This window comes from Emydura macquarii, unplaced genomic scaffold, assembly GCF_026122565.2.
Source record: "Emydura macquarii macquarii isolate MOO-44397 ecotype Brisbane River unplaced genomic scaffold, CSIRO-AGI_Emac_v2 contig_1027, whole genome shotgun sequence".
In the NCBI taxonomy this organism is placed as follows: Eukaryota; Metazoa; Chordata; order Testudines; family Chelidae; genus Emydura; species Emydura macquarii.
The window spans coordinates 17,102,441-17,115,720 of NW_027131164.1; the positions used below are offsets into that span (position 1 = coordinate 17,102,441).

Genomic DNA, 13,280 nt, shown 5'->3' on the forward strand with positions numbered 1-13,280 from the left:
CCCTTTCCATGGCCATGAATGAGATTCATCATGACCCTGAAAATCGTCTGTAAATCAGGAGATCAGACGTGTGCTCTAAGTTTCTCTCCAACACAGCAGTCCCTGAGTTAGCCCACTTGATCTTCTTTGTAATGGGAAGACAGTGTAATGGAGTTAAACTGATGGAAAACTGATGTATCAGAGTGGAGAATCTGACCTAGCATACTCTTACTCAATCTATCTGTTCCTTGATTATAATCTGAGTCATATCTGCTTAGTATGACAAAAATAAGTTTGTATTACCTTTTACTTTAATTAGTACCGAAGAGCCAATACAGCTATGGGGAATGACCTGGACTATATTCTGCTTTATGGATCAACAGCAGAATCTCTAATTTTGAGCCCATTCCTGCAAACCTTACCCTAAGAGTAATATTATTTAAATCAATGTGACTGTTCATATGAGTGAGGAGTAATCACATGAGTAAAGGTTTGCAGAATCAGGGCCTGAATTCCAATGTAGAATCTTTATTTTTAGTGATGTTGCAAAAAGGAGTTTGACTTTCAGATATCAGGCTAAGTGTGCAAAACTGGCAATTAGATAAACATCCTTTTCATTTGTAAATTGAGAAAATGTATTCTGAAAGTCACCAACGGGCAATAAACATGGAACTCCATGATGCCACTTTTTCAGAGTTCAACCCCATTTTAAGTTTAAAAAACGGAGAGAAAAATATAATAACATAAGAACAGACATAGTGGGTCAGACCAATGGTCCATCTAGCCCAATATCCTGTCTCTGACAGTGGTCAGTGCTAGATATTTCAGATGGAATGAACAGAACAGGGCAATTTCAAGTGATCCATCCCCTGTCAGTTGGAGGTTTAGGGACTCCATAAGCATGAGATTGCATCACTGACTTTCTTGGCTAATAGCCATCAATGGACCTATCCTCCATGAACTAAACACACTGCTGCTAATAACAGCAACAATATTTTAGTTGCTTATAGCAAGAGCTGGATTTTTTGTCCCACTGGGAAATTTCAACATTTTGAAATTAGTTTCTGTTTTAAATTGGAACAGAAAGTCAAAATATCATTAAGGATCATTAATAAATAATAATAATAATTCATAATAATCCCCAGATAAAAATAGTCTCAAAAGGTCTGAATCTAAGATGTCAGAAGAAAAAAATATTGACATTTTCCATCAGAATGAAACAATTTGACATTTCATTTAAAAATGCTGGCTCAAAATGAAATTTTTAGTTATGAGTCTCCTAATTGCAAAATCAAAAAAAGTTGAATTGTGTTTATGAATATATACATTTTCACCCCAAACTACCAGAAATATTGTCACAGACTTTTAGTAGTAACTGCATATTCCTCATATAGTTTGATAATCTTCCAGTGGGACTTGAAAAGTCTATTTTAGTATGTGATAAAGATAATCTTACACAACAAAAGTTTTTGCAAATCTATTATAATTCTTTGTATTACTAGTCATGGACAAGGACCCTGTTGTGCTAGTGTTGTGCAATCGGAACAAAAAGATGGTCCCTGCCCCAAGGAGTTTACAATCTATAAGCAATCAAGCTGTCATTCTACCCCAGACAGGGCTAGACTGAACAACTTATGTTGGTGGGTACTTACTCAAATAGTCCATGGTTACTCATTTAAGTATGGTCACCAGCATTATCTAGCCCACGGTAATTAGGAGTGCTATTGCACTTAAGATATGATGTTTTCTAGTTGAACTATTGCTCATTAGACAGTTAGAAATACATATACATTTCCTCCTAACCTATAGTACTCTACTCATATGTTTCATATTTCCTTTCCCATTCTTTTTTATACAAACCTTTTTTTCAACATCCTCATATGGACTGCCATCTTTCTCAACCTATAAAAAAATATAACAATCAGTCCCTTGCACTTTCAGTTTCAATACCATTACTTAACACGTACCACTCCTTTTTTTATTTCAATTTTAATCTCATACATTGAGAACGTATAAAGAATAGTCCTGACACGCATACCTTTTCCTTTATTGTAAGTTCTTTTAAAAATCAAATTGATTTCTTTTCTGTATTTTAATGACCTGAACAGTGTTTGTACATTTTTGCTAAAAGTAAGTTTTAAGCATCAGTTATGCAAGGTACACAGTGCTTGCAGAATTACAAACCCAAACAAGTTGAATCTTTTTTTCCAGGAGGAATATATTGACATGATTACAAGCACTCAGCTATACTAACATTTTGGATCAATATGCCAAACTATAAATGTTTTTTTCATTTAAATATTTTCAATTTTTTAATCATTATACAAGGGGTTGAGTTCCGCTTTCTTATATGCAGGCACAATTCACTTTGTGTTCAATTCTAAGGGCAGAGTATGGCTCTCAGGGCAAGACTGGCACTAGCCCTTTGAAGGTGTGTGTAACTGTAGAAGGGGAGAAGAGCCACAAGTACTTCATCCTCTTCTCAAGCAGAAGCATTCTATAATCTTAGCCTTGAGCTCATCCTGTGAACAGCCTGCTAGAGTCTCGTGTCTCAGGCCATGATTGTGGGGTTGGAAGGGACTAAAGAGAAGTTATTGTCTTCTCTCCCCACATCTGCAAATAGCTAGGAGCTAGGCAGGTGCAGACTGCAGAGTGGAACATACATTATACCCTTTCAAAGAGTGTAGCAAGAGCCACACTTTGCTCCCCTGACATTCCTGGCAAAATTGCACCCTAAGAGAGGCTTAAAGCTGCAATATGGATCTAAAAGTGTAAAACTGGAACTTGGTATAAAAAGGTATTTAAAAAATAATCTATTACAACTATATTAGAAGCAGTACAACAATGGTAGTATAGTATATTGAAATGATGATCAGACGCAGACATACAAAACTTAAAGTCCTTACTAAGCTTTTACTTATTATTTTCTCAGACAAAAATATAAATACTTGTGGCTTTGATCTGTTATGACTATTAAAGGTCATATAAAGGTGCAGAAACACTCCATGTTTCTTCAAAAATCTTTGTTGTTCCTCTTAAATAGTATGTTATCCCTTCAAGTGGAACAAGGTCATTCATTTCATTATTTCAATCTTCAGTATTCAGACTGATAGAGGATTTTCAGTTTTTTGCAAATGTTCTTTTCATAAATGAAGATATTCTTACTGAGAACTGTTCTGGATGAACATTGAAACCTCTAACAATTTTCAGATTTATTCATTTACATGTATATATTTGCTAATCAGAGCACTCCTTTGGTATCAGATCTTTCAGTAGATTTGTATTTAAAATTATATTTAGCTTCCTCTTCCCAGTATCTGTTTTTGGGCAGTGCTACAATAAATCAAGAAAACTTTCCTTTCCTTCCACGCAATGCCAATAAACAACTAACTCCCATATGCCGACTTCATCTGAGTTATTACCGAAATAAGAGAGTCTCTATATTTCATTTGTGTGTGACCTGCACACTTGGAATGATAAAACAAAAACAAAAACAAAAAAACACTATTATGTAGTTATTGTCTGTTGCCGGCAGAACCAAACTCCTAGGTCCATGTTCCCTGCTCATGATTTGGGTCTTATCATCGTTTTGACAGTGACTTCAAGTTCAAAGTCCAAAATTTGTAAAATAGGGTGCTTAAAGTCAGGCTCCTCAATCCATATTAAGACATCCAAATAAGGATTATAGGACCCTAACCTTAAGTACTCGTTTTTTAAAATCTTGGACTCAGCCATTAAATTTCCTTAGTAGCAGAGGACAGTGCAACTCCCAGCTTCTAAGTCATTACAAGTAGCAACCGCCTCAACCCTAATATTTTATTTTTCCACTAAATAAAAGAATCAAATAATGAAAAAAAAAATCTCCCAGTTCCAGTTAGGAAGGAGTGTGTATCTACCACATATAGTAACTTCAACAAATACATTCAGAACAAAAGCTTTCAGGATCCAGATACCATAGTTGACCTCAGTTTTCACCATTGTTTCTTGCGATCACTGTGGTTTGCAAGCTACCTCCTCCCCCCGCCCCCCACTCCTCATTAGTTCATGGAATTATTTATTTTTTATTATTTGTGATATTATCAATCCCTGTTCCAATACTGATTAACTCTGTGTTTTAGGCATATCATTTTGCATCTTTGTTCCTCCCATACAAACTCTAGATAATGCCTTACTCAAAGGCTCACTGTGATCATTAACTGATGTTTGTAAGTTATTTTGAAAATGAAAAGCACTATGTGAGATCTTATTATGAGAATAATATCTAGTTTTGTATTAGGTCTTTAAAATAATCTCCTACCAGATTACTAACAGTATGTCCAGTTCTCTAGGTAGAGATTATAAACTGGATATAAATCTATTGCAGGGGATATGTGTTAGTAAACAATATGATATACCATTATTGGGCATATTCTTACAAATAGTTATTTTAGAGGTTCCTTTCTAATTACTCTTTGGAATCTGGGATCAAAGCAACTTACTGCATTACTGAACCATTTAGTTATCTATTATTTATGTTGCAAAGGGCACAGTGCCTTCAGACCAGCTCTTGGCTTACTTTCAGCACTGAAACAAAAACAGAAGCAAATCTGGGTTTAATACAGGCGTGAACCATTTTGACTAAATGATTTTGATTACTAACACTTTTCTTCTTTTTATTCCTTTTTTCTATCCTTTAATTAATCTGAGAAAACTGTCTTGTACAACATCACACACCTAGGGCCTATCATAAAGAATATGATTTTTGAGTGCACTCAGCCTTAATTCAAAGTAAAGCTATCCAACCAAAATCTTGCAGTTATCACAACTGTGGCAGACCAGCCTTCGTCTGTACAGGTTGGTGAACTTTGGAGCCAGCATACATTGCCTTTCACAGCTGCTCTGGGCTTGAGAGTGGCAGAATTTGTGTGCATTAAGCTCTAGGTGCTGAATATTCTTTGATTCAGAAGTTCTTAAGGCATATTAAAGACACTAATTATGCAAATTTCACAACACACTTGTGAGGTAGATACTATTACATATATTTTACAGATGGCTAAAGCAAGGCACAAAGACCTTGGTCACACTGCCAATTAATGGGAGAATTAGGAAGTGAACCTCAGAATCCTTTGTGCAGTGTTCTGTTCTAATTACTAGGCCACACTGACTCCCTTTTGCGTTTTATAATGCCCAAAGGGGAAAGCATTGACACAGCAGCAATGCTTGGCAGGTTAACAATTCCCTTATAATGAAAAACTATGTACAGGGTGAAATACTGGCCTTACTGAACTCCATTGACTTCAATGGGACTAGGATTTCTGCCACAGTGTGTATTACATATGGTTTACAGTTAGCACTTTCTCTTAAAATCTTTTAAAAATAAAATATGAGTAAAAATCTAGGCCAAGATTTTAAAAAACAAGTGTCTAATGTTAGGTTCCTAAATCCAAATTTAGGGACAAAAATACATGGCCTGATTTTCAAGAGTACACAACATCCAGCTGCTTCCATTGACTTCTATGGAGCTGCTGGATGCTCAGGACTTTGGAAAATCAAACTACTTATTAAAGTGCCTAAATATGGACATAGGAACCTAACTTTATGCACTTGGTTTTGAAAATCAGGGTCATATTAAACTGCTACAAATGTATTGCATTTTAATTTATGGTACAGATGGGTTAAGGAAGTGGTGTTTATGCCTAGATTAGATATAAAGCCAGGTTCAAGCCTCAGGCAAGGCTGGTTTAATGGCACTAAAATTTTACCAACTGTTATTGTAAAACTGCAGTCCCAAATGACAGAAATCTATTTAGTTCAGATGATCCTGCAAGATTTTCACTAGCTTTGAATAATGTATATCTCATGAGATCAGATGTTCTAGCGAGATTTCAGTGGCAACAAAACCCAAACAAGAAAATAGATCCATCCCAGTTCTGAATACAACCTAGGACATCAATTGGTTTGGATCTCAGAATAAAATATAAGTGATTCACATTCAACCCTGAAATTCAAAAAAGATTAGATTCAAGGGTTCTTGCTCTAGTCCACTATTAATTTACAGCTTTATACACATTCCTCCTTACTAACCTCATCAGCAGGACTACTGGTAGGTGCCACAATTTCTTCTTCTTGGACAATCTGAGCTGGAACCTAGATGAAAAAAAATCAAATTAACAGACAGAATTTGCATCCTCATTACTAACTACTTTTCCATTACATTTGTTTTGGTTTCAATTTCATTTTAACATACATTTTAAAAGAAAATTTTAACCTACCTTGAAATAATGGAAGATATAGAAATATTAGTTTCATAATCATGCTTCAAAATATGTACACAAAACATTTATGTACTTGTTAAAAAACAGAGGCCCTGATCCAGCAGACTTTCCTAAAGACGAAATTTCCTTTGCCTTCAGGACTGAGTATGAATTTCAATGGGACTTATGCGTAAGTTATGGCTGAAGGATTTGACTCAAAGTATTTAAATAACAAAATATGTATACTTCATATCAGTAAAAGAAAGTCAGTTCATAAATAATTTATTTGAACTCATATTAACGTTAATGTTTGAAAGTGATTTAGCACAACCACAGGGAATGAGTGTCACATTTACAATACTAAAAGCATTATAACCTCTTTCCATAGTGCTGAATTTAGCTAATATTTAGCTTAGTAGAAGGTTACTGAGTAAACAAGCCATTTAAGGAAGTTTACAAAATAGCATAATTATAACAATCTCTATACAGTTTACATAAATTTAAATCAGCATTAGACTGAATTTGGAATAAATAATCTTCAAAAAGTAATTCTAACAATGAAAAGGAAAAATCTCTTTTCTATAGTTTCAGTATTTTAACAAAGTAAACTCTCTTTTCCTGCTGTACAATGAGGATATAAATTAAACACTCTGGGCCACAATCTGCACTTCTTTCTCACATAAATAGTTATATTGACTTTGTTGGCACTAACATGACTAAAGCAAACAGCATTCGATCCATTGTCATGACACCCTTGAAATGTTAGAACATCACTTTCTCCATGGAAACATAGATATTTTACTTCACAAATACAAGCTTAGGAGTATTGTATTACAAGGTGCTTTGGAATTTTAAAACAAGAATTACTGTAAACACTAAGGGAACAAAGTGAATGAAAGGGACTAGGGGCAGAGTCAAAAAAATTTGCCTAGGATGGTTTGTGAGAGTGGAAAGCTGCAAATGCTCTGCAAAAACTAGAAGAATTTCATTTTGGCTTGATGGAGTAAATACATTTTGATAAACTACCTGACTAAATATATTCTAAAAAAAGTGTAAGAGAAGGAAAACAATTAACAGTCAGAGTAATACAAAGTAGCTTTAGAGTAGAAATAGCCTTAGATGAATTGATTTTCCAGGCAAAGAAAAATGTTGATGCATCTCCTACAACCTATCTCCCCAACCAAACAAAAATAAACCATAATTTTATACAATAAATATAAAATCATATCCATGGGAGCAATCCCTACAAGACTACTTGACAAATAGAAAAAAGTAATTGTATTTACTGCTTGCTGTCTCTTGCCCTCTCATTTATACACACATTCTATTCTTTTATATCATATTTCATTTCTTTCTTTCTGTTTTCCTCTCTATCTTTTATTATTTCTGTTTCCATAGCCTCTATTTCCTTCAGGCCCTTATCATTTTTCTCCCTCTAGGGCTATCCCTATATCTTCTCATCTCTTTCCATCCCATGTCTCCCTGAACCACCAACTCTCCATGTCTCTCTTTCTTTACCCTTTGCCCTTCTCTGATTCTTCCTACTCCATTTCCTAGAAGCTTAACTATGCCTTTTCCCAGGATACCGCCCAGTAAAGCACTAAGTCCTCTAGCCTTATAGTTAATTAGGCATAGATTATTGGGATGGGGGTTTCAAAAGGGTTAATTTCCCAAAACTGAGAAAAATTATGGGCAAAACTAATTGGGAGGATTAATTTAGATAGAAATACATGAATGAAAATTGGGAGCTCTTTAAGATGAGTTTCCTAGATGGCCAAAAAGCCACAATTCCAAAGTCATGAAAGAGGACAACTCTGGCTAAAAGCACTCCCAGGTTCAGTATAAAAATGAAATCAGCAATGGGAAATAAAAAGCAATATATAACAAATGAAGAAAGGGGGAAATAGCTAGCAAACAATATGAATTAGACACTTTGAAGTGTGGAAAATTGATATGGGAAGCTGAAGGCATTAGGGAAAAATGCGTGGCTGATAAGGCTAAGGACAATAGCAAGGAGTTTCATTAAGTATATTAGGAACATAAGAAATCCTAGCAATGGTATAGCCCTATTGCTAGATGGAGATGACAAAACTGTTAATAATGGTGTAGGAAAAGGGAGGATGTACTTATATCACATGAGGATGATGAAGTAATTTCCAGTCCATTAGTAACTGAGGAGGATACCAGACAACATCATCTACCAGGGTTAAACATTTTAAAATCAACAGGCCTAGATAACTTGCACCAAAGTCCTAAAAGAGCTGGCTGAGGAGATCTCTGGCCCACGGATGTTAATTTTTAATAAATCTTAGAAGACCAGGGAAATTCCAGAAGACCAAGAGCACTCATGTTGAAAGTGTCAATATTCAAAAAGAGAAAGCAGGATGACCCAGGTAAATATAGGTCAGTTAACCCAACACCAGGAAAAATAATGGAAAAGCTGATACAAGATTTAATTGATAAAGAATTAAAAGAAAAGAATATAATTAATGCCCATCAACATGATTTTATGGAAAATATGTCTTTCTTGTCAAACAAACCTGGTATCATTCTTTGGTGAGACAGCAAATTTGGTTGATAAAGGTAACTGCATAGAGAGCAGTGACTCTGACAAGGATTTAGTGGGCCACAGTAGACAAGCAACTCAACACAAGCCCTCAGAGTGATGCTGTGGAAAAAAGCTATTGAGATCCTTGGATGTATAAACAGGGGGGTAGGAAGTAAAAGGAGGCACATGGTTTTACATCACATACAGCATTAGGAAGACCAATATTTGAATATTGCTTATAGTTCTGCCATCCATATTTCAAAAAGGATGTTGAAAAAATCAGAGAAGGTACAGAAAATTGCCACATAATTGATTCAAGGACTGGAGAAAATGCCTTAAAGTGAGACATTTAAAGAACTCAAATTCTTTATTAAAAAAATAAAAAAGATTGAGATGTTACTTGATTACAGTTTACATATACTTTCATGAGGAGAAAACACCAGACTCTGCTCTGTCAGAGAAAGGCATAAACAAGAACCAAATAACTGGAAGCTGAAACCAGACAAATTCAAATTAGAAGTTAGGCACATATTTTTAACTCTCAGAGTGATTAACCATTGATACACACTACTAAGAGAAGTAGTGGATTTTCCACCTTTTGATGTTATCAAATCAAGTTATTTGGCTCAATGCTAAGTAACCCGGTGAAATGTAAAGGCCTATTGTATACAAGGGGTAAGATTAGATGATCTAATGGTACCGTCTGGCCTTAAACTCTATGAAACTATGAAGAATCAGAAAGAAATGACGACAGTCCAGGTTAGCTGTATCTGAAATAGCATCACATACCACCAAGAGTAGAGATGTATCCAATATTACCTGCCCTAAGAATCAGAATAATGAAGATCAAAGATACTTCAAATAGAGGACTGCCTAAAGCCAAGACCATGCCTTCTAGATGTTTCCTCTTCCTCTAATCAGCGTCTCCTCCATCTTATCGAGGCTCCTTTTACACCAGTTTGCTCCCAACTACTTCACCACATTTGTCAGACTGATGACACTGCAAAACAAAAAATTCTCACTATTTCCCCTGAAGTCTTGACATACATATTGAAGCGGATGGTTGGCAAGTTGGAACCCTGCAGTATTCTGCTTGAGAGAGACCTTGGTAAACTAAAATATGCCTTCATTCTACTCTTTAGCACCTGTCAAAGAGGAAAGAAAGTCCACTGAAGGGTTATCTTCCTAAAAGGTCCCACAGGCAAAGTCATCAAAGCCTAGTAGTTAGTATCAAAGGCTGCTGATCGCTTTTGATCCTCATCAGCACACACACCATTGCTAGAGAGATACTGCCATCAACAAAATCATCTGTGCACTGTACCCACAGCTAAAACAAAACTGATAATGATCCGCAACATTTGCACATTCAAAATACAACTGGAGCTATTCAAACAACATCTTTCCAATAACCTCCAAAAAATGAAAAGGTAAGAGACTAAGACTGTTAACATCATAGATGTTTTTTTGAGTGAGGCCTCATTAATGGCAGCTGACAACCTGCCATGTTGAATACTCTTTTTCAGAAATATGATCTAAAATTAAAATATATTTTAAATATTTTAATGTTTAAAGCTATGCAATTTGATTAAAAAGTGCTTTATGACTAACTATAGTAAAATGCATGCTCAGCATACGCAATTATTTAAAAATATGAATAAAATAAGTAGTTTGGAGTGTTTGTATTTGCTGCTCATAAACTCCTTGAGACATAGGTCTTGTCTACACTATATAGGATTTTCTAGTATAGCTATACCAAAAGAGCTATTGCTGCAAATTCCCCTAGTATAGAGCCAGCCTATTTTATTTTAGTTCTTTTGCCAGTATAGCTTATACCAGTTTCCTGGGGCGGGGGGGAGGGGAGGGAAGACTTTGTTGCTATTATCACTGTGTCTACACTTCTAACTTCTAATTGCCAGCTTTGCTGCCAAAACTTTTAAGTGTAGACCAGGCCACAAACAAAGTTTTCCTACGTTTTTAAACAAAGCCTAGCACAAAAGGAGTCCCAAACCTGATTGATGATAGCTTTCCATCTACACCATAGTGATAAAAGTCCTGTTTTCTTCAGTGGACCAGGATTTGACTCCAAGTACTTTAGCTTTAAAAGGTGCAATATCAATCTGAAATTGTCGGTTAAGTGTGTTGAAAGTTGTTTCAGGTACTACAAGGGCACCTGAGTACCCCTGCCAATTGTTGTGGTTTAGAGCCATATTTATTTTAAAAATAGATTTCTCTCTTCTGTTGCTGTGTAAAAGATTCCAAAAAAAAAAAAAAAAGAGGGAAGTGACTAACTAATGGACTACACAGTGGAGACAATGAAAATTAACTTTACACAATGGGCTGTGAAATAACTGGGGCCTTATCTTTCCATTTGTCAAATACTGATGAACCGGACATAACCAGTTTTATTTCTTATCCCTTGTCACCACAAACTATTCTGTAAGTCGTGAAATAGTGTAAATGTACAGGGTGAATCATTTTTGAAATTGCAAGACAAGCCTTTGAGACTTGAGAGCTGCACTGGAGAGCTCCACTTACAGGTTTTCAAAAGAAGTACAGAGAAGCATGCTCACTGACAGCTGCTCACAACTTCCAGGCAGCTCTATGCTTGCTCATGTCCTTAACGGAAGAAATGCCTCCAGGCACTGTTATTTGTATGGTATAGCTCCTTCTTCCTCCCTGCCACTAGAGTTGGTTCTATTTCCAAGACCTTAATTTGGCCTTTAACGCCTAACTTATAAAAGTTGGAGAGATGTAGCATCGTGCAACATGCACAGACATATAACATGGCTCAGTAGCAAAGAAATTAACAGAAGCAACTGCAAAAATTAGTTAATCTGTGGAATCATAAAATAAGGTAAAATTTAAGATTCATGAGCATTCTGAAACATCTGGTTCACAAAGCTGACCAACTGTACTATATCTTACTACAGAGGACAGGATAGAAGTTGATAAAGTACAGGTAGGAACTGAAGAGAAACAGTCAAAAGAAAGAGTCCCATTCAGTTACATCACATAAAGGCAGACAACTAAATATTGATAATTTTATAAGTGCTTATATATTAATGCTAGAAATCTAAATATTAAGAACTTGAGAGCCCTGGTATTAAATTAGGATATTGACATAATAAGCACCACAGAAACTTTCTGGAACAATCATAATCAATGGGACATGATAATACCAGGGTACAAAATATATAGGAATGATGAGTAGGTCAAGCTGGTTGGGGAGTGGCATTATGTGTGAAAGAACAAAAGAGTTAAATATAGTAAAAATCTTAAAACAAATTACCATAGAATCTCTACAGAGAGACATTCCAACTAGGAATACATGACTGACCACCTGACCAGGATGGTGATGGTGATTGTGAAATGCTCAATGAGGAGATTAGAGAGGCTACAAACACAGAAAACTCAGTAATAATGGAGGATTTCAACTATCCCCATTTTGACTGTGTACATGTGTAGGAAGGCGCTGTGTCCTCCCCCGGAGCGAGGACCCGAGGAAGGGCCACAGCGACCGGGCTGGACAGGAGGAGACCCGATGGACAAGTGTGTCCAGCACCCAAACAGCCGGGCTGTGATAGGGCCGGCAGGCCAGCTTGCCCGGCAACGCAAGTGCCAGGCAGGGATAGGACCACACAAGCTGCCCAATCAGCTGCAGTGGGGCGGAGCCTCTCAAGAAAGGGGCAGTATAAGAGACCGGCCCCAGAGCTGAGTCTGGAGAAGACCGCCGCCAGAGGTAGACGTGCTGCCCCACCGGCTGAGGCCTAGGCCAGAGCCGAGACTCCGACCATCCCAGGCCTGGGGACTGGGTAGGGCCTTCTCGTAGCTGGACCAGGCAACCCGGCCAGAGAGACTGGGCTGAGATACCCGAACCACGGGACTGGACAACGTCCCCTGAACCCCAGGACTGGGCCGAGCCCCCTGAGCAACCCGGGTGGACGATACCCCCGGACGCCAGATGGGACCTGGAGGAGCTGCCGGCTGCCGAGCCCCTAGAGTCGGGGCAGTACTTGGACGAGCTGCCTGAGGCCGCGCTCTCTCCTGAGCCCTATGACCTAGAGGAGCTGCCTCTCGCCGAGGAGCTCCCCGCATTGCTGCCGGTGGACGAGGAGGGACTGGCGGGCCTGAGGAGTCAGGTACACGGGGATACGGGGAGGAAGTAGCCCTGGGGCAGCCGTAGACAGTGGCTGAGTCTGTGGCAACCCTGTCGGCGTGTTGCGGTAGGAGTCCCACCAACTCAGTGGCAACGCCTTTGCCACTACTAGGGCCCTGGGCTGGGACGCAGTGGAGATGGGTGGGCCTGAGTCCCCCCCCCCCCCCGCTTCCCTAGCCACCCCATGGAGAGCCTCATCCTCGCTACCGCACCAAAGAGCAGGACCACTGACTGCCTGCCCTGCCTAAGGGCCGGAGCAGTTAACTGTGTGCTTGCTCGCCCTGCCTGAGGGCCAGGGGCAATAGACTGCTCGCCCGCCCTGCCTGAGGGCCAGGGGCGATAGACTGCTTGCTCGCCCGCCCTG

General features: G+C 38.0%; 1 protein-coding gene across 1 annotated transcript in view; it reads right to left on the bottom strand.

The window, feature by feature from the left end:
• The window catches only part of DCDC2C (doublecortin domain containing 2C), a 104,080-nt gene that overhangs the window by 24,551 nt on the left and 66,249 nt on the right, over nt 1-13,280 (bottom strand). Inside the window, exons 9-10 of the mRNA XM_067544883.1 lie at nt 6,043-6,105; nt 1,840-1,881 (exon numbers count right to left, since the gene is read on the bottom strand). Of these exons, the coding sequence (XP_067400984.1) occupies nt 1,840-1,881; nt 6,043-6,105 (105 nt within the window). The remainder of the gene's footprint in view (nt 1-1,839; nt 1,882-6,042; nt 6,106-13,280) is intronic.